General features: G+C 41.4%; 1 protein-coding gene and 1 non-coding gene across 19 annotated transcripts in view; one reads left to right on the plus strand and one right to left on the minus strand.

The window, feature by feature from the left end:
* Positions 1-27,358, plus strand: part of clasp1a (cytoplasmic linker associated protein 1a) — a 98,970-nt gene that overhangs the window by 5,311 nt on the left and 66,301 nt on the right. For all 18 annotated transcript variants that reach the window (XM_088930404.1, XM_088930384.1, XM_088930385.1 and 15 more), the window contains exons 3-7: positions 20,101-20,179; positions 20,362-20,465; positions 20,888-20,979; positions 21,444-21,519; positions 23,039-23,136. In XM_088930404.1, coding sequence (XP_088786530.1) covers positions 20,101-20,179; positions 20,362-20,465; positions 20,888-20,979; positions 21,444-21,519; positions 23,039-23,136 — 449 coding nt within the window. The remainder of the gene's footprint in view (positions 1-20,100; positions 20,180-20,361; positions 20,466-20,887; positions 20,980-21,443; positions 21,520-23,038; positions 23,137-27,358) is intronic.
* Positions 19,342-19,470, minus strand: LOC148822418 (U4atac minor spliceosomal RNA). Its single transcript, XR_016094091.1, has one exon. It is a non-coding gene; the product is annotated as a U4atac minor spliceosomal RNA (small nuclear RNA).

Raw genomic sequence — 27,358 nt, forward strand, 5'->3', positions numbered from 1 at the left:
ATAGTTGCCTTTGCTTGTTTTCCTGTTTGTGAAGAGAGGAACTGTTCCCTGTTATATTCAGTGATCTATACACAACTTGGATCTAGTCAAAGAACTTTTACAGGAAAAGGAATTCCATGTTTTGATATAGGAAAAAAAACTGCTACATCATTAATGAAGACATTGGCATCTAAACCATTAGTATGCCCATAGTTTTCCTAGCTCATGTTAGGCAATTAGACCGGAAAAACAGTCTTTCATTGTAACTGTTTTCAGGCATAATGACTTTTGTTTGCACTTATCGGAGGTAATCTTATAATGAGTCTAAGACTTTACCGTTCTAGTTAAACCCTTCAGATGTGGGCAAATGTGGACATTGGCATGGAAGCTGAATTGAAGTGGTGCAGTGTCTGCCTGGTTTTGATTGGTGTTTGGCATCTCAACCTTGTAGCCAAATGAGTCAACAATTTTGCCATTCTAGCTGCTCAGTTCTTACAGGAAACATCTTCCATCACAGTGTGATGTACAATAATCAGTGTCGATAGTGTCACACTTTTCCAAAACAAGAGCGAATGTTCTGGTTGAAAGCTATAGATCTAGGATGATTTAAAAGCTGGCTTTAAAAAGTTTTTTTGATTGAGTTTTGATAGCTATTCTAAGAATGAGAGCTATCATTCTTAAGAGCGATTTAAGAGTTCGTTTATTCTAAGGCTGCATCTTTAAAGTCCAGTGGGATGCTGTGCTAAAGGCAGGCCTTAGATCACGGATATTTTTTCTTTGTTATTGTTATTCCTGTTTACCTCATTGTCAGACGTTGCCTTAGCTCATCATTGTTGCTTAAGAGGAAAACGGTGGTTTCACGACAGTTCAAAGGGTTGAAGGAGTCTGGAGCAAACTACCAGTCATGTTGTTAAAGCCAATACCTTGGCTTCTTTCAAGATGCTTTCTGGATTAAGTCCTCGGATGTATTAGCTACTCTCTGCCAAACAGGTTATGTGGGCTGAACTGCCTCCTCTTGTTTTTAGTGTTTGTTTCTTATGTTCATATCCTCAAAGGTGGTTTAATTGTTCATTCCCAGACACATCTTCGTTAAAAAGATCACAGCACTTTCATTAAAATATTCAGAAGCATTTTTAAATGGTTTCAAATTAGGGGTAAACTTGCAAGAAACCCAGTACAATGAAAAAATACATATAACAACATGGGAGGCCTTCTGCTGACTTAGAATCTGAGTAGTATGTAGCTCACAATCTTCACAGAAGTTTTTGCTTGCATCCAAGGTTTTACAGGCTCCTCCTCATTAAAATCATGACCTGAATCTGACTGCAGTAGTACAGGATCAAACCCTGTAACTGTCTGTTACAGTACTGAGTTTTAACACTGTAGTATTGAAGATGGGCTAATGCCCAGGCTGCTGTATTTATGACACGTCCAGTATGGTAGAGCTTTCCTGTAGTCTCATTTCGGCATGACAACATTCAAGCTGGACAGCGTCCTCACATTCATAAACTAGGTATTATATAGAACCATTTTTCGGGGAAAAAAAAGTATTTCACAGCAGAAAAATAACAAGGTGGTTTTTATACACGTATACGGTGGAACATTGATGCTGTAAAAAAAAAAGTATTTCAGTTTTGTCCGAGTTTGTCATGACTTTATTAAAAAGTAGGTGGGAAAACAAGATTCAGTCCGATGAAACTTAAAATACTGCTGCATCTCATAGCTTGTCATTGCTTTAATTTGGTTTTGCTTGTAAACCCTAAAGGTGGTATTCATAAGCCATAATGTCACAGTAATTTTAAATCCTGCATTAAAACTTTTTTTATGATTTTAGATTTGAAGTGCTGTCCCTACACCTCGTCAGTATTTAAGAAACAAGTGTATTAATTACTGCTGGAGTGCTCACGGCCTTGTGCGCTGCAGCCTTCCTGCTAATGCCCTGGTAAATATTTAGAGAACAGTCCCAGCCAGGGAAGGAGCTTGGCCCGTTATTTCTCTCCAGCCTTCAGGCAGAAGGGCAGTCCTCCCTGATCGGCTGCAGCTGGTTTAGGTGATGGCCTGGTGCTGCAGGAGGTGAGGAGTGGTCATGTGCTGCTTCTGCCTGCTGTGTCCACTGTGAACACTTGCCCGCTGCGGGGCAGTCGCCTGCCTGGCATTGTGCTGTGCTGCTGCTCCGTGTCCAGTGTGGGTGTCCCGTTGCCTTGCCCTGTCTCCAGGGATTTCAGGGGTTGAAGAATCTGGCGAAACCTAGTTTTATTGGAGACTGTACTGTAAAGTTTACATAGACCAAAAGGAAGTGCATAGCATTCCAAACGGAACTTAAGTTCAACATTTTAGAACTGTCTGTCCATGGACAAGGCTCTTGGTGTGTCATATCGAATCGACATTAGCAGTGAGTGTAGGGCAGAAAGACATTGGAGCCAGTCCTGACCGGTCAGAGCGAATGAGGTTTCTTTTCCGGTGGGATGAACAGTTCACAGTGGCTGATTGGCAGCAGTAGCACACCTTTTGTAGGTGTACAAAGCAACAGCTGCTGGCGACAGCCCCACTCAAACCTGGGGGGAGCTTTCAGACTCTGTCCATCGGAAATCGAACCCGGGACCCGAGGCTGTGAAGCCATGAGGCAGCCGAGCGGATCAAGGCACCACCGTGCCGCTCCACTCCTGGTGTCCAGCAGTGAAAACGGGGAAGCTTGGTCTGCAGTTACCCACAGGGCTTGCACAACAACGCCTCTTGTGTTTTCTAACAGAAGTGTGTTCAGGTGTTGTATAGGACCTGGTCCCGTGGGGTGGCGGTTTCTAAGGAAATTGACTGTTTTGTGCAGAAGACACTTTTCATTCCCTTCAGTAACCATAATCAACCTCTATAGATCCATCATTCTCAATTGACAGGATTAGAACAAAAATTAGAAAACTGAAACCGAGCAGTTTGTGGTGAACTTTTGCTAATGTTCTTTTCCATTTACAAGGGCCTACTGCACTGTATTGTGCCTTGCTGATAACATCATCACAAAGCAGGTGTATGAAATACCGAAGGTATGACTGAATCCGGAATGTAGTCATCCTTCTAGTGTAACTGGTGTGTTTGCAAATGCACATGAGTTAGGACATTTTTATTTGCTATTGAGAATGCATGCAGTCTGTTGTACATTTTATTGTATCAGCCTGGTTTTGAATTCCAGAAGCCGTTTTGGTGGAAAGGTCTTTTGAAAAGTCATCTGAACTTCACCACAATAACCGATGAAAATTAAATCTTGTTTTGAATTAAAATATAAATACATACTGGGTAACAAGTATCTCCATGCATGTGTGTCCTATGTATTTGTCCTTGACAGGTGACTTTTGTGATTATGAGGAATGTGGAAACATCGTAGTTTATCCCTCCTCCAGACATATTAAACAAATATGCTCAGTGAAGCCTTTCCATCTGTGAAATTCTTTTGGTAAGAAATTCTTTCCCAGCTCACTGCAATATGATCTTTCTTGAGTGAAGGGCATTTTATACTGTGTGAGGTTCTTCTGTTTGCCTCTGTACAGTATTATGTGTCATCTAAAAACAAGTTGCTGGGTCTTTGGAATTTTGTTGGGTTTTCTGTACTGATTCAGAGAAAAACTAGAACATGTTTTATATCCGTAACCTCTGGGATGCGTGCATACTGTTATGTAGCCTGCAGTTTAAATAGTGAGTGGATGTGCTTGTTGGTTAAATAGTTATGTTGCTTGGGATAGGTATTTTTTGAGGTCTGTTAATAATAGTTTGATTGAGAATCAGAATAAATGGCTGTTCAGAAATGTTTGGAGCCAACATAAGAAAAGTATAAAATGATAAAAAATTGCTGGGTTGTTGTCGTAATTAGTGGTGATATGTAATCATTTGTCTCCATGTCGTTGCCTGGAGAATGAGATATTCTGCATCAGCATTCAGCAGACTCGTCCAGAGAAACCAGCTCTTTTGGGGGGTGGGGGGAAAGCTCATGGTGGAAGATGGAAAGTTACCACGTCAGTCCAGAACCGCGACCTCCACCTGATCCATCTGTGGCGACTGGTCAGGCGGTTCGCTGTGCATCATTGAAAACGGACTGCTTGCTGGGAGATCATTCAGTGTTAATGATGTCGACTGATGAAAGGGAACATGGCCCTCTTTTGTGGTCCAGGAAACTTCTGAGGTGGGGGCAGAGAGAGTAGTGGAGTTTGTTGTTCATCGAATGTCGTTTTACCAGTGCTGGTCTGGATGAAAGACCGTGTCTGGAGAGATCATGTTGAGCATTACACTGACCGGTGCGTAGTATAAGCCAACTAATGGGGTAGAGGGGTGGAATCGTCTTTTGTCGCAGATTTCCAGTGAAGACACGGGTTCCACCTTTCTGCCAGCCGAACAGGAAGTGTCGGTTTTCCAGCGGGACAGTGCGAGACCAGTCAATGCAGGATTACAGTGGCACGACTTCAAAATAATCTGTGTTCTAGCCAGCAGCCATATCACCCTGCAGCTCACAATTGACAGCCCACTGAGGCTCAGCAGCTGTGAGCCTGGTCAGTGTCTGGAGGGGAGACCTCCTGGGAGAGCTAAGGCTGCTGCTGGAAGAGGTGTTAGTGGGGCCAATAGGGGGTGCTCATGCTGTAGTTTGTGTGGGTCCTAATGCCCCAGTATAGTGACAGGGACACTATATTGTAAAAGGTGCTGTCCTTTGGTACAGTAAAACCGAGGTTCTGACTCTGTGGTCATTAAAAATCCCAGGGCGTTTTATGAAAAGAGTAGGGTGTAACCCCGGTGTCCTGGTGAAATTTCCATTGGCCTTTACCAATCATGGCCTCCTAGTAATCCCCATCTCTGAACTGGCTTCATCACCCTGTTCTCCTCCCCACTGAGAGCTGGTGTGTGTTCAGCGTACTAGTACACTATAGTTGCTGTTGCATCATCCAGGTGGGGCTGCACATTGGTGGTGGTGGAGGGGATTCCCATTACCTGTAAAGCTCCTTAAGTAGAGTGTCCAGAAAAGTGCTATATAAATGTAAGCCATTAGTATTATGTTCATGTCTCCCTTTGGCCGGCTGTTCTCGTGACCTGAGTCCAGTAGAGTGTAAATGGAACTCACTGTGGGTAGCTTTTTATCCCGAGTCCAATAGAACCAGCTCATCATTGTCATTAGCACTAGGAGTGGTGCAAAATCCTACAGTAGTCCTTTTAGAGTTGTGGCTGAATTGGTCTATATGTCTGCACTGCAAGGATTATATTAATGCCTAGGGAAATCATACACAATAATAACTCTGCAATGTTATGTTTCATACTGGATACTGGATTGTATGTACCATACTGGAATGATCATTCTTCAATCTGTAGGTTTGCTTACATTTGTATGATTTTGTTTGATATCTGCGCTTAATATATGTGATCCTTTAAATCCCTGTGACATCACTGTCTATATTCAGATGAGCTTCTCTCTGTTTTTGAGCTTTGCTCCACAAATAGTGGTCCTTGTGTTTTTGTTTTTGTGCAAATATTTTTTTTTTCTGTTTGAAAGCAAGCTAACAGTATTTGAAAAGGTAGGCCTTTATAAAAAGCACTTCTACTTTTCCAGTCTGGGTTATATCAGGGCCTGTCTTGCCAAATAGGATTATTACAAAGACGAGGGCTGAGGTCCAGACTGCAGAGTTTTCCCTGGTGTCGTTCAGCGTGCAGCAGTGCCCCCAGCCTCATTCCCATGCATTTAATATTTGATTAAAATGACCCCGAGAGAAGCTTGGTGTTATGGAGAATGAGAAAGACTTGAATTGATTAGTATCAGCCAAGGACCAAGTTTAAAAGGTGGGGGGGGGACTCCTGGTTTAACTTCTTGAGGGGCTGATCTTTTCAAGCACTGTGAGCTGTTATCTAAGAGGGAGAAACATGAATCCAGCAGTTGAGCTCCAATGCAGCATCCATCATGACTCAATATTTTATTTTTTATTGAATTGTCTCTTGGCTAATTTAAATTAAGCATGCAGAGGACAACTGATCAGAAGTCCCCACAGCCAGTGGCTAATCTGAACCTTTAGAAGAACAGATCCCATTATAAGACAAAATAGATATGGAAGACGATTGGTCAGCGAGTTTGTTTTCATTAACAGCAGTCCCTTTTGTATTTCAAGTGTTAATAATATTTCTGTCTGGAGACAAATTCAGCTATGGACTAATGAATGTTGTGTGTTCTTGCTTTATGGTGGAAGGATTTTAAAGAAGCAAGTTTTTTTTTAACCTTAATTTGAAGATTTCCAGTGGCGTGGATATCACCGAAGTGGCTGTATGTCCAGTGTACCACAGTACCAATGAGAAGAGACCGTTCAGCCCACGAAGGTTGTACATTCACTGGCAGCTAGGAGGTGCAAGGCTTCCCATTCAGCTGGATCCTGAGAGAATCTATTGAGTCAAGTTTGACAATATGGCTGGTTCCAGTCTCCCTTCGTGTAATGAAATGCCTCCTGTTCCAAGCTTGTTTAAAACTTCCCTTTAGTTTCCACTTGCGCCATTAAGGCATAAGAATGGTTACAAATGAGAGGAGGCCATTAAGAGGAGTTCATCTTATTGGCACGCATTCGTGGCACGTTTCCTGTGCAGATGATGTAATCCCTCTCAGTGCGGCGTACCTGCATTAAGAAGCGACTGTCTGGGAATGGAGCTGTGGTTGAGTGACATCTCGGAGCTACTGCAGGCTGTGCCTGTCCAGATTAATGAAACTGCAGGTGTCTGCGTAGTGCTTCTTTGCTTCTGTGAGCAGGGACACCCCTTTCGGAACACTGATTCTCGGATTCTGAAAGCATACGTAAAAATAAAAACTGGCATCTTTTGTAAATAGACCTACTCGTAAGGTGACCTTTTCATTTCTGCTTTTATTCATGGTTTTATGCCGTTCTGTCTTCAAGTTTACATGAGAAAAGATCTGTAGTTAATGTTTTGCTTGTTAAACATACTGTTGCCCTGCAATCCTTCCATTTTTGGTTAGTCATGGTGCCAATTTAGGTGGCAGATTGCCATGATGGTTAGTGCTGCAGCCTTGCAGCTCTTTGGTCCCGGGTTCGACTAAGGACATGGGCACCTTCTGTATGATGTTTGTTTTTTCCAGAGGTCTAGTTGTCACCTGCCTTCCAGAAACGTGCTGGCTAGGTTAACTAGGATCTCCAAATTGTCCCCATGTACTTGTACGGTATGTGTTTGTGTGCCCTGCAGTGGATTGGCATCATATCCAGGGTGTGTCCCAGCTTGGACCCTATACTTCTGGGATCATCTACGAATGGCTGTGATGCAGCCCAGGAACAAGTGACTTTTTGATAATGGGTGGATTTGATTCTATTAGTCTTTTCAAATAAGTAATCAGGTAATTCCCACAATTGCAATTGCAATGTGCCCCTACATATCTAAAATAGCTCTTCACTACTGGTCGTGAAGCTGGTTGCTGTGAATAATTCTGTGATGTTATAGTGTAGCATTTCTCCACTCTGCAGTTTTGAGGCACTTTATTTGGTTTCCCGAATCGCCTTGTGTCTTGTTTTCTTGAGGTACTATCAGAAATGCGGTTTGTGTTGAAATGTGATCAAGTTCCAAAACCACGTTGTAAGTATATAAGAAAAGCAACAATGACAGGGGTCCATTTGATCTAATTTGAGCCTGTTTGGTTGATAACCTAAGTTTTTTTTGTAAGTGGGTTATTCAAGTTCATTGTTTCTTATTTTGTTTATAAATCTCTCTTTGTCTATTTCTGCTGTAGCTTGTTTAAAGAGCACTGTAACAGTTCAGTTAAGCAAAGCCCACTTTTTCTAAATCAGTGTTGACTTTCACTCGTGTTTTCGAACGTCTTGTTGGTATATTAGAAACTACGGTTTCATATATCCTGGCAGTGTAGAGCTGTGTCCATAGCAAATGAATCAGCCTCTGTTCTCCACGCAAAGTACCCTGTGAACTTGTTATATGTTGTCATAGGTGTTCATTGGCTTGTAATAAGAAATGTTACAAATGAGAGAAGGCCATTTGGCCAGTCTAGCCTGTTTGGTTACTAGTACTGTATCTAATTAGTCTGGCGATCACATCGTCGTTGAATGCTATCCTGAATGGAAAAGTGACTATGTGTGCTGGCTTGTGACTTATTTCTTTTCTGGGTTTTGGTTTATATTAGTAATTTATTGGAATATTGTCTTCCTCTTCAGAAAAGCAGTATCAGTCCATTTCTAAGTTACACTGCTTATCTGTAGCGTGATCCGGTTTATTTCCAGTCAGATTCAGGGCTCTGCGCTTGCATGCTGCCTGACCAGAAGACCACCTGTTATGACCACAGTATGGTGAGGTAGTTTCTCTGGCTGCTTCAGGGGAGTTGAGGAGCATTTTGTCAATGGCCAGAGGCGGTGAACAGCTTCCATCAGAGGCAAACACGGTGAAGGAGAGAAACAGTAAGCTGTCAGGTCACGTTTGCCCTTTTGTATGGGTTCAGTGACAGTCATGTGGACTGCATGACCTCGCCTTCAAAAGTGCACCAACAGTATGTAGATTCTGACTTATCAATATTATATAGTCTGTAAGTCAAGACATTTGTTATTTGGTTTCATTGTGTACTTCCGATGGCCGTGTTTCAGGCCTTTGTGTTTGTGTAATTCACTAATGTTATGTTTTTGCAATGCTCTGATGATACTTTCTGAGTTAGTGAAGTAAAACGTGATGCTATATTTTGTATTTAACTAGCTTTCTCCACAAGTGAATACGTAGGATTCTATTATGGTACATCATGTTTACCAACATTATATTACTTTTGAGTGTGAATTCATTTTTTTTTATTGAGACATGCAATGAGAATACTGAATAAATTGTTTGGAAAGTAGTCTTGCCATTTCTTTTTTCCAAGAATTTGTAAGAGTTAAGTAGATCATGAATGGTTAAGCTTAGAATACACCGAGAATATATTTTAGTAGCTGTAGCTGGCACTTGAATAAAGCATATCAACTGTTTTGGAATCAAAACTTTTATATCACATGTCGGTGAACGAACACAGTACCTGTTTATTTTTCATAAGGGTTAGGCGTTTCTGAGTTTATTCATTGGCAGCTTGTCTAATTCAAGACCTGTTTCCAAACAGGTTCAAATATCGCTTGGAAAAATGTATCCTAGAATTAAAATCAAGTTTTGAATGGTCTTTTTCAAACTGTATAGTGTACAATGCTGTTGATTTTTTAGCTGTGGTGTTTTGTTAAAAAGAGATCAAGCTGAGAACGTGAATTCCTGTTGGTTAGTAGGTAGAAGCATTTCAGAGTAATAAAAATGCTGGTTTGGAATACTGTAATAAAATCACAAGCATTAGTTTTTAGGCCAGACAGATTACTGACCTTGAACAGGATATTGATTGACGGTACCAGTTTTTTGTTCAGTCATTGACAAATTGACAGTTCACTTCCCAGCAGACTGTTGGTCGAGAAGGTTCCAGAGAAATCGGTGCCTGTTTGAGCACAAAAAACATGTAGAGGAAGGTACTCGAGGAAGATGTGGATCTCCCCCAAGCACAGAAAGCTGCCACAGCCTGCCGTGTTCCTGTACTTCTTGTTCTTTCTCAAATATTGCTTTTCTTTGTACCTGGAATGTGTCTTGGCCTTTAGTTAGTGACCCCTGAATCGGGCTGTACGAGTGCTTTAATTGCTGGAAGTTCCATCTCGGCAGAAGTTAAAAGCCACTCTTTAGTCAAACACGACAGATCAACATTTTTATCCATTTAGATCACAATTGTAACCTATGAATGAGCCAATTGTACATAGCAGCATAATGAAGTCCTTGGTTTAAAATAGTCCTACAAACCAGCCTGTGTTTGACAGTGTTCCAGAACCCGGGCTTTACAACAGCTGTGCATGTAAAGCCGTTCAGACAGAACTGATGATATATGTATACAGGTTTGACAGGACACAGTCCTAGAGGTTTTATACAGCATTAAGCCATTTTAAAAAATCATTTTCTACTTTACAGATTTCAGCGTGGTTTCTAATAGGTCACTGACAAAGAATGACGTGTAGCTTTGCTTGGAGAGTAATGAGGTCGCTTTGGGCAAAAAAAAAAGCATGCAACTGCGGTTTTGTTGAGATAGCACGCAGGCCATTCCTGTTGGCCTGGGCCCACTCCCGTCGAGTGCTCTCCAGAACACCAGGCTCACGGCTGCAGAGGGCAGAGCTTTCATTCACTCACGCTGCCATCTGCACTGGCTAGGGTGAACCATAGTCCTGCGCGAGCTTATTTGGGAGTTCAGTTTCAAATGTGCAGTGAAATTTTCACTCGGTGTTTAAATAAGAGAGAAAGAAAGGCTGCATTTAATTTACCTTATTTTCTCAAGTTCGTCAGAAAAACAATCCCCAGCGCTCTGCCCGTACTGTTTGCAAGATGCTGCGGCTTCCATGAAGATTTTCTGCCAGCTCAGTGCTGTGGAGGCTGTTCCTTGGTAAAAACAGGAAGTGTTTTTAGAAGGCGCTAATGGTCCAGGAATACACTTATCTCCAGCTCAAGCTTTTGGCAGGGTGACTTCTCAGTGTTTCAGATTTTTTTTTTATAACTGCTGACTAGAAGTGTAAAAAATTGAAGTCATGTTTATACTAATGATTCAGCAAAAATAAAAAGGCGAGAGGAAAGAAAACATTTGTTAATCTCTGCTGGTCTTTCAGATTTAACTACAGCAATCTATAATTTTGGATTAGCAGCTAATCTGCAGTGTGTATCTAATTATATGTCAAGTGAATGGATTGTAAACGTCTGTGTGGGTGTCTGAATCCAGCGAACCAGCCATGCTGCTGAGCCAATACTTCTTTCTTCTTTCGAGAAATGGCTTGAAAGACTAAATCCTCAGATAAATTAGCTGCTTGCACCCAAATCGGATCAGCGGGCACGTTTGTAACTGGTCTTATATGGCATATTGGTTAGTGGGATTTGACCAGGTTAAGTACAGGCTGGTTCTTTAGTGTCCTGTTCAGTAGATATGTAGATATTTGACAATTGCTGGTTCATTTAGGATAGTTTTTTTTTCTTGAAGTAAATTACAGGATCCTTTGTATTGATATCCCTAAAGTTATGGAATAAGTACCACAAATTTAGAAATGAATGAAGGTCTTGCCTAACCAACTTGTCAATCTTTTAACCAAGCAACAACGTACTTTGCAATCAGATGTGCACCACAAACCAGAGGACACGAGTGGAAACCATATGCAAAGACATTTCAACTTGAGAACAGGAAGCACTTCTTAACCTAAAGGGTTGTGGGAGTGTGGAACCAGCTCTCCGGCCGTATTGCTGAAGCCAACACCCTGGTTTATTTCTGCTTTGGGGGTACATTTCCCAGGTTCTGCTAACCCCAAGCAAGTGTTTAAATGTAAAAAAAAAAACATTTCAAAAGAACTGTCAGCTGCCATCATAGGATTGTTTGAAATTTCGGTAGGAACTTCAGAATACTGAGATGTTTACTGTGTGAATTTTAGATCCTATTAAGTAGTGAATGTTCCCTTGCTGAAAGAGATCTGATTTTCCCACTGGCTCTGTCGCACCTGCACTGGAGCTCCTCGCGGTATTGGACTGGGAAAGAGACTCCGTCACTCGTGGGGGGTTTACCTGTCGCGCTGTGGTTCACAGCGCAGCTCCTGTCTTCTCCTCACGGCTCAGGCCCATCTGCCGAGTGGCTGAATGGTCATAAAAGGGGAGGTATGTACTGTACAGAGCAAGAGCTCTGGCCTGATTATAGTAACACAGACAGGTGCAACAGACAGCCTCTCAACGAAGCCTGAGCCCTTCTGCCCCTGATGGGACCTTGAAAGGCAGCGTACCCGGGGCCAGGACCCTCTAGTCTTTCAGACATAGTGAAAGAAAGCTCATCGCTCGTTAAGTTAACCCCTTAACTAATGACAAATACCATCAAACAGCCTTAGTAGTTAACACCACTACAGTGGTAACATTCTTGTAGAAACAAATCTCCAAGGGTTGCCAAGAATATGTGCGTTTGGATGTTTTTAATCTGGCCATTTCTTATGGCATTCCATTGTAGTAGTAGTAATAATAATAATAATAATAATAATAATAATAATATTTTATTCCATTTTATTATAGAAATTACAATCTTTTTTTTCTCATGGACTTTTTTTAAAATAAAATTCTCCAGCACATTTCTTGTATCGTACCAAACTGTTACCAGAGCCAGTTTAAGTAATCAAGGGCTAAGATTCTGGTTGTATCCTGTGGCTGTTCTTGTAGCGGATGGTGCACTCCTGTATTTAAGGTGGGAAGAGTTTTCAGAACTCACTGTCCCGCAGAAAGCTGGGTGTCTCTTTCTCAGCTCGGGGAAATGTGGTCACCCCAACAATGGCCATTTCCTTTCTGTTTGTTTAGTGGCAGTAACATATCCTCCTGCTATCCTGTTAGCAAGACAGTATTGGTTGTAAAATGCCAACTGTCGAACCAGTTATCATCACATCATTTCTTCGGTGCTTGGATGGGACACCAGTCCAATGCAGGGCACGCAAAGACACTCGCACTCACACCTGGGCCAGTTTTCCCAGAAGACAGTTAATCTACCAGTGTGTTTTTGGACTGTGAGAGGAAACCGGAGCACCAGGAGGAAATACATGCAAACACGAGGAGAACATACTCACTCCAGGCAGAAAGCACGCCAGGGACTGAACCCAGGGCCCCAGTGCTGCAAGGTAACAATGCTAACCTCTGTACCACTATGCCACCCAGCAACCAATTGTACATTTTAAAATTGATCATGAAAGTCTGGAAAGGGAAGTTGCAGTTGGCATAATCGTCTGTGGTTTTGGAGGCGCTTTTGATGTTGGAACTCTTATTTTTATTAGTGTATTATACCAAGTCTCAGGAGCTGGAGTGTGCACTATTTTTTGGATTAAATATATGCTTGTCTCAACGATGGTAAACAAGTTTAGACAGATTTAGCAGAAATAGACTGGATTGACTGCTATCTCTATTTTTATAGACAGACGACCGCCTTAATTCCTGTGAGCTTTTTGCATCTTTTGCAACACTTTGCATAATGATTATCTGAGTATAAGGAACATGATCAGATTCTGTGGTTTTCTTGCAGTCGGCCATCTAAAAGAGAATGAAGCATTGTTTCTGTTTCTTCATTTTTTCCAGTATTGTACATATTTGTAGGCTGATGTGGGGTTGATGTTATACTTGCACAGTGGGAGTAAACCACATGTAGTGCTTTGGACTGAGTCATGGTATAAATCTTTTTGAGTGGAAAGATTTGGATCCTTACCGTGCAGCTCTCTGAAACACTCCACGTTTGCTCTGCTTTGCTTTTTTTTATTAAAAAAAACCTCTGCATGTTGGTGCAGAATCCATTATAAACTGGCCTGACATTTTTGAGAAGCCTAAGGGAATCCCACTGTACTTTGCAGCGGGAGGAAAGATTGTGCTTAGCGACGTGCTCCATGTTTGGGTTTTATGTAGTGCAGGGAAATGTGGATGGTCAGCAGTGCGATTAAATCGTGCCCTTGCTTCTAGCAATCTTTGTGTGTCGTATTCATAGGGGAGCAGTTTGAGGAGATCATGTCTGAGGCTCATGTCAAGCAGGTATATCCTGCTGCCTGCTGAATCTGTTTGAAAACATACACTTAAATAATCTATCCGTTTGCCTTTAGTATTTAATTTTGTGTTTGTTTTAATAGCCACAAAAAAGAGTTGCTGTGATGTCCTGAACAGGGACAGATGATTTGGTCTCAGGCTTGGCCAGACTCCTGCTTTGTCTGCTTGGCAATGAGAGACTCCTGCTGAAAGTGCGGAGGCTGGAGCCACAGTGCTAAGCAGAGTGAAGAGAGCACACACCCGTCGGCAGAGCAGACAAGGGCATCCAGCTTGGGGCAGCCCAGCAGATCATGAAACGAGGAAAGCAGTTCACCGAGGGTGAACCTGTCAAAGTAGAAATGTCTTTCTCAAAACATTTACGCACCCTTTCAGAGAGTTTAAAAACAGAATGTTTCAAGAAGTTAGATGCCATGTGAGGGGGCTGTAGGAGGCCACAGATGTAACCAGCTGTCAGATGGATAATTAATTCAGCACCCAGGTGTTTAGCTTGTGATGAATCAAGAAAAATGGACAACATCACTATCGGGGAGACCTGTCTGCATAGACGCGTTATCTCATAAGATTAGAGTTGTATCAAATGAATGTCTCTCGAAGGACTGCTTCTGTGTGTGTGTGTATGGGGGGGGATAATTTTGCCTGCTGTCACTCAGTGCTTAAAACATGAAGGAACTCCACTAATCCAATTTTTGTCATTATGAAGGGGGCACATAGGGGTTATATTTTGAAGTACTAAGATTGCATCATTGACCATGTAGGTTTCTGTGCACTTTTGTTTCACTTTTGAAAACATTAGTAATAGATTTCCTGATTGTCAATAAATAAGTGGCAAGAGTTCTTAATCTTAATAAAGGTCATCTTAATCTTAATAACGTTTTTTCTTTAATTGGAAATGACTGTATTTTAAAGTGCTCCGAGATTGCTTTTGCAGCTGGCCTATAAAATGAAACTATAAATGTATCATTACAACAACGGTTTTGTGAGCATCTTCAGGATCACTTCCCTGAGTGATCCTGTGCTTTTTATGTCACCTCTGCTGAGAAAGCAGTGTGGACAGCTTCTGGCATCAGCAGTTTATAAAAAAAAAAACAGAATCAAATGCCCTGATTTTCTCCAGTGATGCATGGCCAGTATTTCCAGGGCTGCTGGTGAAAAGGGAGTATGTGTGTGTAGTCTCACAGGCAGTGTGATAATGCCAGTGGTTCAGAGGGGGCACATCATTTGGCATTGAGCTCTGCAGTCCTCACACATCTGTGGCCTGTTAAAATGCCCTTGTACTGTACATCTGACATTTTCCATGGTCTGTGTCTTTGTTGAGCTGTTTATAAACCTGAGAGTGGGTGTCTTTTTCAGGTTAAATTCTATAGAGTTTAACAGGATTTCCAGATCAGATTGCAGGTTTTTGGATGGAGTTTTTTTTCCAGTTTAAGTACTAATGCTCTATTAAATTGTAAGAGTCTGCTGGTTTTCATTCCAGCTGAGCTCTCCAGAACATCTCCAGTACTAATTGATGATTTATTAATCTGCCTGCTTGTTTAGATTTTTAACTTGCTTCAGTCAGTTCTAAGTGTCAGAAATTCCCTATTATAGTGGTTTCCACCAACTTTAGCACACAAAAATCTTCTGCGGCCTCTTCTCAGCCGAAAAGGCACGTGTAAACATGCAGTAGTTGTACTGAAGCAGACAAACACTGCAAAAATCAATAAAGCTGTGAGGCAGGCTGGGCCTAACATGTGACTGCTGCAGCAGATGGTGCTACAAGGCTGAGAGAGATGCCTTGGTCGCAGATATTAGTGAAGTTCTCAGCAGTGGGTATGATGAGACACTGCTGAGAGAATGCATATCTTCTGTGCATGTTAAGGGATTGCAGAGTGTGGAACTCAGTTTACTCAGTTCACTATGGCTTTAGATGAAGCATGGAAGTTCAGGAGGTGTCCGTTTGTGCAAGAGATGCATATTGTCTGTTTGCACTTTTGCTGTTTCAGTAACTGGGTGTGTGACTTTCTAAATGAAACCGGAAAGATGTGTTAAGAAGTAATTAAAAGGCTCAATAATGAGATGCAGAAATTGTATCGTCTGCTTTTTTTAGGGTGCTGTCAGGTGGGTGTCTCATGGAAGTTCAAGATCTGTTGGTGTGATTTCCAGAAGACTATAATTGTTTGAACCAAAACAAACCTACCCCCTTTTTTGGAGTCCTGCTTATACTTTAGGTTGTTTTTTCCTTTCTGCTATAGGGCTATATCTGTTCCTCTAAAACTCACATAACGCAGAGGTTCACTGTGTGTTGTCTACCTTTTTTTAAAATCAAAACCCCTCTGTCTTTGCATTTCTTTCCTCAAAAGACAGCCCTGCTCTGATTTTACTAGATTTCTCAGCCGGGCTCTCGAGTATCTTTGCCAACTGCAGTGTTCAATTATAGAGCTATCAGCATCCATTTTGGCTCAGCGACAACTCTTGCTGAGCAGAGCCAAAATGGCTGCGTCCTGTAGAAGCTTCCTGGTGACACTCGGCTGCATTGTCCACTTAGATGTAGACTCCTTCATAGATGCAGTATTTTCCCAGGCTTGTGAAGTACTGAAAACACCGGTCTTAGCAGCTGGAGAGAAATAGAGTGAGAGTTAAATCCTCTAGTGTCTGATCCTCTAGAGATAGTCAGTTTGTAGCCTCACACTTAGCCGAATGACCCTTAAGTCCCTGATTGTAAAGCAAGGTCTGCATTGTAAAGTTACTGAGAGATCCAAGGCTTGTACACCCATTCTTGAAATATGGAACTTCTACTGTTATCACTTATTGAACACTACGTTAAGAACATGTTATTAATTAAAGACTGCTTTATAAGATTTGGTTCCTGTTTTACTGAAGCATTCCGATTCTTCTTTTTCCGAATGTTTTGAAAGTTGGAAAAGCCAGCATGCGTTTTGCTTGCTGTCCTGTTGGTGTCCTTCTGAGAGTCGTGCATTACTGAGACAGGGCACCTGAACTGAGGGTCCTGGATGTGAGACTTCTGTATGTATACCAATGGAATCCCCTTACAGGGACTGGCAGGCAGGTGAAATATTGACAGAAGGAGTGTTTTTTTTTTAATTAAGGTTAAGTTTGCGAAAGCTTTTTTGTCATTAAACCTGGGTGGCTAAAGTGACTTAAGTGTCCATGGCTTATAATTATGTAAAGTGATTTGCAAGAATTAAAGGGCCCTGCTGAGAAAGGGTTTAAATGCTTTGAAAGGTTTAAAAGGACTTTCCAAATCTTTGACATTTCACTAATGTTGCAAAACGGAGTTCTGCAGCTTCAAGAACAAAATCATATTTCCAGTATAACAGTGCTGTCTTATACTTGCATTTGTTCAATACAATTAAGGGGCACTTGCTTTCTCTTCCCAGTTATACTACAAGATGGAAACCCTCAATTACTAAATAGCTTCAAGATATCTGGAGATGTAGCAAATCATGAAAATGTTTTAGTATCTACAGTACTGAAGTGTAGTAGAAAAACTCTTCTTTATTGGTGAACTGCTTCCATTCAGAATGACAAATGACAAATTCCTTGAGGGAAAATTCAGACAGCTGCTTGTGGGTGTTTTTATTCACTAAAGTGAGGGGATAAGTTTCCGTGCTTTTACATGAGTGAAATAGAGTTTCTGTACACAGCAAATAAAAAGTATAGCGTGATCCCTCCGAATCGGATGGAACTGAACAGCACGACTATCGAGTCCTATGCATCTCTGAGCACTTATTTCGGCAAGACTGTTGACCCTGGAACTGTGGGAAATCACTTTTTAAATATTAATATAATAGCTAGTGTAATATCAGAAGTTGTTGTTCTTTTTCAGATTTTTTTTCTTCGACTTTAGGTACAAGGGTAGCAAGGCAATGTTTATATTTAATATTCAGTGAGAAATATAATATACTACTACATACAGCAATGTTAAGATTAAGAGCTTTTTTATATTAGGAGAAGCCCACATTTTCTCTGCATTCAGAGTAGAATGAAGTATTGATTCATTTTACTTGTACCAGAGATGCATCAGTGGTTTAAAAAATGTCCATTGCCCCTGCTCTAGTGGTCATGAAGAGTTCTGGCCTGTAGTGAGCACCCTGCTCTGCGTGTTTCTTTTCCATTGTTAAAAGGCCAATGTGTGGCTCTTCGAGCTTTATCAAAATCATTTCACCTGTCACATCGGCTGGAATTCATCAGGCCCGTTATTACTGGACTTAGAAGTGTTTTTCAAGTAAGGGTGGAGCTTTGTGGCGATATTGGCTCAACTATTTATCACCTTAGTGTTCCAGATATAGTTTCAAATCCTGACCTACACTTTGGGATCCAGCTGCTTGGTATTACCCTGATATTACCCTGGTTCCCAGTCTGTCCCTACATGGCAGATGAGTTGCGACCAGCCTTTGGAATTGAGTCAGAATTGATTTGCAGTGTCCCGATGCAGAATGAGGTAATTGCTGATAGCAGATTTCCCCAGCTCCATTTAGAAATAGCGCACAAGATGAAGGTGAAAAAGAAGCTTAGATTCAAGAAGAAGACCAAATTAAACCGGAAGAGGAATGACGAGTGCATCGCCACCACCGGTCCTGACGGATTCGCTGCTGGGGTAGAATCCTGCAGTGAAACTCTAGGTAAAGCACGTAAAGTAAGAGTTATAACAGCTATAACACTGGAAAGACATCAGCTGGGTGGGCAGGGCAGGGCAGCACAGTGCTGGCTTCCTGGGGGAGGGAGTGTGGCGCAGGCTGAAGGAAGCATGGCAGAGAGGCAGGCAGAGGGGGGGGGGGTGGCACAGAAGCGAACAGGGAGCCCTGGAGTGCTCCTGGCCCACAACCAGCTCTGGGAGAGGAGGGTGTCTCGGTAATGCTGTCACAGGGATGTGCCAAAAGGCCAGCTGTGGAGGGAGGTGAGGAGGAGCTGCAGAGTCCGACTCCTTAAGGGGTTTCAGACGCACAGCCGTGTTGGTAAAAGAGCACGGGCCTCTTTAAAAAGGAGAGAAGAGAGCAATTATTGGAACCCCTTAATTACAGTAGGAATTAGTGGAGTGTGATGTGAAAATTCAGATCTGTTCTTTGTTTCTGGATCGTCAGGCCTGTAATTACTAGATTTTCCCGTGCTTGGAGCTCCGGCGAATCAGACTTGTAGATTGGTGTAGGTTTTAAATAGCTGTGAGTAATGCAAATTCCTTTGAAATTAATCAACAGCGAGAGTACAGACACCCTTATTTTTTTTGCCAGTTTTTTGACACGGCTTGTCATTCCCAATTAATAGTTTTAAATAGACAAATCACTTTAAAGACTCCATGAACTGGTATTTCTTATTTCTAAGTTTGTATATAGGTGTAATGTTTACAGTGACTTCTGTTAGAATGAAGATCGGAGGATGTATATTGGGATTAGCCTGTTTTATATAAAATGGGAGTATCTGTTACCATATTACTATCATGGTATAACTATTACTATAGTAGTATGTTAACATGGCATGAGTTGGTCAAATAAAGTCAGTGTGAGAGTGGAGAGCCTATATCCAATAGCTATTAAACCCTTTTCTGTATAACAACATATCTTTGCACCTATCATCTCCTCCGTAATGTTAAACGTTTAAAAAGCAGCTCGTTAGATAATAAGGCTCAGAATCGTTGTTTTGAAGACCGTTGATGGTCACGTCCGCTTCATCCTGACTTGAAAATGAAAAAGATGTTAAGAGATCATGAAGTACCGATTTAAGCCATTAGAGGGCGGTGCTATGTAACTTATTTTCTGCCTTTTTTTCCACTGATTAGTAAAAGGTTCCAAAAATTGCACCATTGCCTGGGCAAGATTGTCCAGGTGATGCGAATGTGTTGGTATGGTGTTAGCAGGGCTACTCTCGCTAGACGCTCATTGAGTAGCCACGCCACCCCAAGACAAGGATAGTTACCGATTATTAACCAGTAGCAGCAGAGTACAGGTCAGCCCATGTCTACCGGTCTATGGTTTGAAATGTAATATCTAGTTATACCTCGTAGCTGTAGCTCTTTCTGACCTTAAACGTGTTTAAAGTGTTTCCGTGTTGCTTTCGGTGGCAGCTGTTTATTACGTGCCGATGTTCTGGCCCTTTTTGTACCAAAAAACACCACTACCCATAATCCTTTGCGACAGTATTTTGCATATTAAACGGGAACGATTGACGAGGTTCTGATAGAGGTGTAAATCTAATAAATATATTTGTTAATGAATAATAATATGATTTTTTAATAAAGTTTTTTTTATTTTGTGTCGGCTTTTTGTTGAATAGTAATTCACTGTTACCTGAATACAGTGTATAGCTCTAAAATATTGTATCCTTTCGTTTTGCCACAGTCATGTAATAGTCATGCTTTAAGTAAGTCATGCATCCTTTGTAGGCAGAAAACATTTTATTGTGTTTTATATTTTATTGTAGCTTAAAAAAAAGCGTGTCATTCATCTCCCGTCATTAACGACCTTGAAAGCGGCAATCCTTTTTTATCCTGAATATGCCGTCATCACTCAGTTCTGCTGACGCCTGCCCCTTTCCTGCCCTCAGGTGGCTTTGCTGGGAATGGACATTCTGTCTGCCTTGGTGACGAGGCTGCAGGAGCGCTTCAGGACACAGATCGGCACAGGTACGACCGCCCCTCCCCCAGGGGGAGCCGGGATGTCTCTTCTACAGTATTTCATTTCCGGCCATCTCGGATCTCGGCTGTTTAGAGGCGCAGAGAGAACGAGGGCCCAGCTGGTCGCCCTGGCGCGGTCCCCCCGACCTTTCTAGGAGCTGACGTCTGTGTCGTGTGCTCCTTCCCCGCAGTCCTGCCCAGTCTGATAGACCGGTTAGGGGACGCGAAGGACCAGGTGCGAGAGCAAGACCAGGCCCTGCTGTTGAAGATCATGGAACAAGCTGCTAACCCACAGGCGAGTGGCGTCCCCTTCTGAGGGCCTTTTACTCGCAGCGCGGCCCCTGGCCTGTTCACTCTCGAAGCTGCTGGGCGAGAGCGACGCGAGCCAGCGAGCCCAGAGTTTCTTTTATCGTGAGGGGCTTTTGGGGGGGATAATCAACAGTAGTCGCAGTAGTGGATCATAATTCACAATATTCATGAAAGTGTAGAATAATCAGATTTTTTTCAGACATAAAAAGGCAAGAAACATCTAGATCTGTGGTCCCTTATTAAAAAAAAAAACGTCCGGCACAGGGATCTTGTGTAGGAACGTCCTGGGTTGGTTTGAAACTTTAGTCAGCCTGTGTGTGGAGAGGGACAGCAGTGAGAATTTCTCAAGGGGCTGCTGTGTTTCTCTCCTGATGCCTCTCGATGAACGTGCCCTGGGTCTTTCTGCAGTATGTGTGGGATCGGATGCTGGGAGGCTTCAAACACAAGAACAATCGAACCCGAGAAGGAGTCTGCCTTTGCCTTATTGCAACACTAAACATGTGAGTTATTGGCAAGCGATGAACATGAAATAAAATGGGAAATGGAATAGGGCTCAATTGTAAACCTGTTTCTTCCAAATGTCTTTTTTTAAACTCTTTCATTTAGATGTTATTTTTTGCCATTTTTATTTCGTGCTGTTGGCATTCTGAGTGCTGAACAGTTTCTTCCTCCTGTCGTATGTTGTGTTTACAATACAAACACTGCCACCCGCCCTCGAGTTCGAAATGTCATCTGGGGGCCAGTTGTACATCATACAGAAGAGTCATAGAAATGCTGTCTTTTCATCACTTGATTTGAGTTGATTTTTGGAATATACTTTCCTAAATCTAACAACAGTGAGGAAGACCACATACAGAGAATGGGAGTTCACACACACAGGAACAAGGTCTGACAGTGGGGTTGCTGATGAGTAAAACACCTGCTGTACTGGTATTTAATCAAACCTTTCCATTTTTCTTTATAGGTATGGAGCTCAAGGTTTGACACTAAGTAAAATTGTGCCCCATATATGTAACCTCTTAGGAGATCCAACGTCTCAGGTAAAGTATGCTTCTGGTTTTTAATACGCATTTGAATGCGATTAATTTAGTTTTAAGCATGTGCTACAGTTTTTTAACGCTTGACAGGCTAACAATTTTAAGGTATGCGGCAAACACTACTTTGGCGGTGTCCTAAAAAGGCGTATAGAGCCCTCTGTTGGTGACCAAGAGAGTTGCACTCTTGCTGGAGTGCCATCTGCTGGTTGAAAAAGCACTAAAAATGAAGGGAATGAAGGGATTAAAATCTGGCAACACAACAGTGGTGGAAATGAGTCACGTTTAGACCAAGAAATGGTCATGTTGTTTTATAACCATACTGTGCTTTGAAAACTAGCAAGTCTATAAAATGTATTGTGTGCTTTACTACTTAAAATGATTGATGCCTTCTTTATTTTCATTTACATCTTAACATCCTGCCTTCTACTACAGTGTCTTGCAAAAGTATTCCTAGTGTATTCCAGTACATGAAATTACCTATTACATATTTGCACAGTTTTATATATCTAATATTTGCCTCCAAACCTGAATGCTCGAATCAAAGATTTCTAAGGGTGAGATGTAAGATGTAAGTCACAGTAAAATGTTGGCAAGAACTGAAAAGAAAACACTGAAATATGTTGATTGTGTAAGTTTTCAGACCCCTGAGCTCTGTATTTGGTGGAAGCACAATTGCAGCTGGAAGTCTTTCTTACAGGCTAGCTTTGTGAAGAGTGCTTGGTATTGCTGACTGATGCACATTTTCTACCATCTCAGCCATTGAACTCTGTAACTCTTTCAAATTTGTCACCGGTCTCACAGTGGCCTCCCTCTCTGGTTTCCCAAGTTTGCAGTTTTCCCCAAAGTCCACCATTTTGTGCTTTAATTCGGATTTTGTCGAATCTCTGCGATACCATCAATCAATTTATTGTGTTACTGAGATTTAATTTCAATTAATTTCAATTCAATTGAGATTTAATTGATCGGAGAATTTGTTTGCCACAGCAAAGGGTTAGAAAACTTTTTAAATCATACCATTTTTCTTTCATATTAAACGGCTGTTTACTTCTTCTTGTTTTTTGCTTTGAGTGTGTGGAGTAAGCTTTGTGTATAACGAGTTCAAAGTGTCATGTCAGCAAAGTTGAAAGCAGCAAAATGTGAAACTGTGCAAGGGTCTGAATAGTTTCTCAAGGCACTGGATGTTTCGATTATGAAATGTATGTTCTTCAAGTAGAAACGCAGCTTCACTAGTCTAAGAAACGTCCACTTGGGGGAGGATGTGATGCTTGTAGCAGGCCAGATTTAATTGAGAAGTGTTAATTTGGAGAATGAAAAATAATTTGTGGTTTTTCAAACCCTTTTGAGTTTGTTTTGTAAAAGAAAGAAACTACATTTTCAATGAGTTCTGTATGAAGCCTTAAACTTATTACACTAAAGTGGCCTGGGTTGGGGCAGCGTTTGCTGAATATCTGACATTTTCTGAGCCTTTTTTCCCCCAGGATGTATTATCCGCTGAGAGGGGTGTTTGTGTGTTTGTCCGCAGGTGCGGGATGGAGCGATGACCAGCCTTGTGGAGATCTACAGACATGTAGGGGAGAGAGTGCGGGTGGATCTCAGTAAGAAGGGATTGCCACAGTCACGGTACGTCCTCACTGCATTGCACGCCGCAGGGGCTGCAGTGGGCACCTCCTCTCTGCACGCGCCTTGGGGACGTGCTGCCGGCGCGTTCACAGAATACGAGATTCCCTCGGGACTGTGCTTCTAGGTCCTAGCTCTTGTGTGGCTGTCCTGCACTTTTGAAGCAGCTTTTAATCATTTAATAGTCACCATTACTCATAAAAACCCGAGGACATATTTGCGCTCATCAGACTTGAAACTGGATTTCCTTAAAAATAGATTAACTTTGGTGTTTAGAGCAAATCAGGCAGTGCATGTTAAGTTTGCTGCAGTCTGTGCGACATTTACCTTTCATTTACTTTCTAGAGCTGTGGGTTCATGCAGGCTTTGGGAGTGTCGTTCTTGTTCCATGAGCCGTCTGTTGTTTAGGTCACCATTTAATTTAGAAAGAATTTAGTCCCTCATTTTAAGCAAGCATGACTCAGCTGTTATGTTACCATCCTGGACTTTCTTGTCAGTCAAAGACCAGTTTTCTACCAGCTGACAGAAACTGAATAATTATTGAACTTTGGTGTTATAAAAGAAAGAATTAAATGCAGTGTTGTCTGGTCAACATGTATGCAATTATTTTACTACAGGTTACACTCCTGCCAGTGCAGTAAATAATTATTTTTATCACGTTTAAGCATGACATATTTCATTTAATATTGGCATATGTTTATCTAAATAAGTTTTATTTAATTAACTAGAGCCTTTACTATATAGAGAATGACAATTATCCTAAAATTATGGGATAAAATCAAATCATAAACCAGGTTTTTGGTCGCTTTAATCCTGGTTTTCACTGAAAAAAGCCTTTTGGTAGAGAATTTTGAACATACTGTATATGAAAAGCCATTCTTGGCTTACCTGTAATAAAGTTAGTTTTTCTTCATTGCTGGTTTCAGCCAAGAACATGGGGCCATTTGGATCTCTGGAGTGTCCTTTTAGTTCCTTTTATCTTGTTGGGCTGTGTGGGAATGGAGTCTTCTGACAGTCTGGCACAACAGCGTTTCAGATGGACTGAGCCCTGTACAGTGTTGAGAGAACAGATCTGTAATCTGACCCTTTGAGACTAAGAGCTGCGATGGATAAATTATGACGCTGGGTAGGAAGTTAGAAGATGCATCGACAGCGTGGAGAGTAACGGCAGGAAAGGCTTGTGCTATATAGTGTTGGTACAGAATCCATGCTCTAACAGCTCCTTGTTAGCTTGTTGAATGACTGGCTTGCTCCGACAGCGGTGTAGAAATAGCTGGGTGAGTGTTGGCAAGGAAGTGGTTGGCATGGATTATTAGTGCAGTGCTGTGAGGCGAATTTGGGGATCCATGGACTGGCAGGATAATAGTGGGTGACAGTGTGTCTAATTTAATCAAATTTCCACAACATAAGACCCTGCGATGTGACATAGAAAGTGGGGGAACTGCGACCCTGGTCCATCCTGGTGTATCAGTGGGTCGTCTCCTGACTGCATCTGGGAACGGTTAACCCTCTAGATGCCCACAAGTCATTTGTGCTTTTCAGACTCTGGATTTTTTCACTCACTAAAACCAGGGAACAGGTTGCGAATGCTGGGAGACTGTGCTGTCTGTCCTGCAACCTCAAGGCTGCAGAATGATCTCCCAGTCCACATTGCGTCTTGCAAGTCCTGCCTGAACACTCACTTGCATACTATGTCTTTCATTCCCCTTGAACTTCCTGTATCTGTTACTGCTCGTTTTGTTGGAAAGCACCTCGAGATGATGTTGTGAAAGGTTCCATATAAAATAAAAATGTGTATTTCACCCTTCCCTTTTCTGTTCTCTTCTGACCTTCGAGGGTCACACTGAGCCAGAGCCTAACCCAGCAGGCACAGGGCATAGGGCATGAGGCAAGACCGTGGCCACATGGGACACCAGCCCGTAGCAGAAGAAGCTGCTTTTGTCATCTTCATCATCTTGCATAAGAAGCTGGAACAGGGTGTCGAGCTCCCTGGGCAAAGTGTGCAATCTTATCTGCAGTGGTTGCTGTGGATCCATTTTGTGCTTTGAACCCTGAGTGAATTAATCCGTAGTTGATAAAGTTTTTGATTGAATTAGCTGTTGTGCCAAAGTCTCACATTCCTACAGACCAGCCTGGTGTTTTTCAGCTATGATTAGTTTGCTATGTTACACATGGTTGCTGCCAGCCTTTCATCAGCACTTAAATTGGGAACATGAGTTATCTCTTTGAATTTTCTTGTTGCTGTTTTTTTTCCTCTATTGCATTTAGTCTCTTGTAAACCTGGAAGTACTGCTTGTAATCTGCATAAAGTGCGTTGTCACCTGGATGTTTCATGCCCAGCTCGTGTCTAGTTTGGCCTACTTGGGACATGGTAGCTTCGTTCTCGTTGCAGGACCTGAAACACAACTTTCAGATTCATAAACAAAAAGCCAGAGGCTTTCCAAATGTGGTCTTTTCGACTTCCCTCGAACTTGATCGCTAACTAAACGTACAGCCCCCAAAGCTAGGATACAATCACTGAGCACAGCGAAGAGGGAGGTTTAGGAACTGTACTAATTTGAAACAAATGTTTTGTAATTTGGGGGGGAATGATTAAACAGAAACTTTTATTAATCACACACAAAGTAACTTCATGTGGGTATTTTTTACTTTATTTTTTTAATTGCTTTGAACCCACTGTGAACTTTTGTTATTGAAGATTCCTTCGTTTTTATTGTGCTTTTTTATTTTTGTGTTTTGTTTTATTCATTTAGTGTTGGAAAACAACCATGTATTTAAAATATGAAATTGAATCCGGTCACTTATGTTTAAAATAATCTCCTACACTTTTGACTTCAGGAGGTCTTGAGGAAAGCCACAATCTTAGTTTATTCTTCAACTCACAAGGAATGGATATTCAGTAACTGATATTTTTTGTTCATTTCTACTGATCTGTGCTTTTTAATGACTTTATCTTTCAGGTACTTAGAACTGCTACAGTTGACACTTTGCTTTGCTGATTCTTTGCTTGAATTTCACTACCTGACCAGGAATCCTCACAGAGATGGGTGATTTCATTCTGAAATCGTGAGAAGCCCTCTCATTGAACCCAGACAGTGCCCACTCCACTTGTGTGGGTCAGTAAGGTGATTTTGTGCACCTAATATCATTTTAGTTTTCCACTGCAAAGGGATTTGGAGATACTGTATATGGAGTCATGACTTTTTTCATTTTTTTCCACATTTTCTACTTCTTTTTTATTTTTGCTTTTTATGAGAGAGTAGATTGTGTATACGTCAAAAATTGCTACTTATAGATGTCATGACTGCAAACTTTCAAGCAACAATATAATGGAAACTGAATGTGACCATGTTAAAAGATGATAGATTTTATTTTAAATAGCGCCTGTACAGACCACAGTCTACACTTTTGACAAGGGTGTGCAAGTGTCTGAATATTTTTGTAAGACGCACAGTGTGTGTTGCTCACTTTGGTAGGTTTATCTGTTGTTTTTTATCTTATCTTTGCATTATCTCTTTAATGCAAAGAATTTGTATGCAATTAAGAAAATGGTAATGGAATCGTAAATTGTGAGCCCTTTCACTTTTACATGAAACGCTCTGTGTTCCACATGGTAAAAATGAAGTAGACATTCTTGCTTTTGCAGTACTTTGAATCAACTGTGCTGAAGAAAGGTCCGTGTCTTCATAAAGCTTTAAGTATTCAGTATGTACAGCTATGCAATATGAAAGCATGTCATTCACTATCTCTTTAGATCTTCATATTCAGAAAATATTCATATAGTTTTGTTTTTTTGTTTTTGTAAATGTTACAAAATTAAATTAAATTTGAAGTCCTATGTCTATTGAAAAGCCTAAGTATATAGCAATATGTTAAGTATATGTAAGGATTTGGAATCTAGAGTAGCATTCAGTGACTTTATGTACATAATATATGTAGATCTTTTCTCATTTACAATGATAATTTTATAGTTTAATATTCTGGGATGACATAGTAGTGGATTAAGCAGAGAACGCTGTCATTTTGGATTCAGGCACTGTAGTTTCCTAAGCTCCCTTCCAGATTGTCTCCCAAATTTTGTTGTCTCTATCTCTGGCTCTTGAAGACGAGCAACAAAGACTCAAAATCATTTCCTCTGCCATTTCCCTGTCAGTGCAAACCCATACTGTCAGCTTAAGGACATTTTTATCTAGGTCTTTGGTGATAAAAATACTCTTGCATTGGG

This window comes from Atractosteus spatula, chromosome 13 (genome assembly GCF_055471065.1).
Source record: "Atractosteus spatula isolate fAtrSpa1 chromosome 13, fAtrSpa1.hap1, whole genome shotgun sequence".
NCBI classification, from domain to species: domain Eukaryota; kingdom Metazoa; phylum Chordata; class Actinopteri; order Semionotiformes; family Lepisosteidae; genus Atractosteus; species Atractosteus spatula.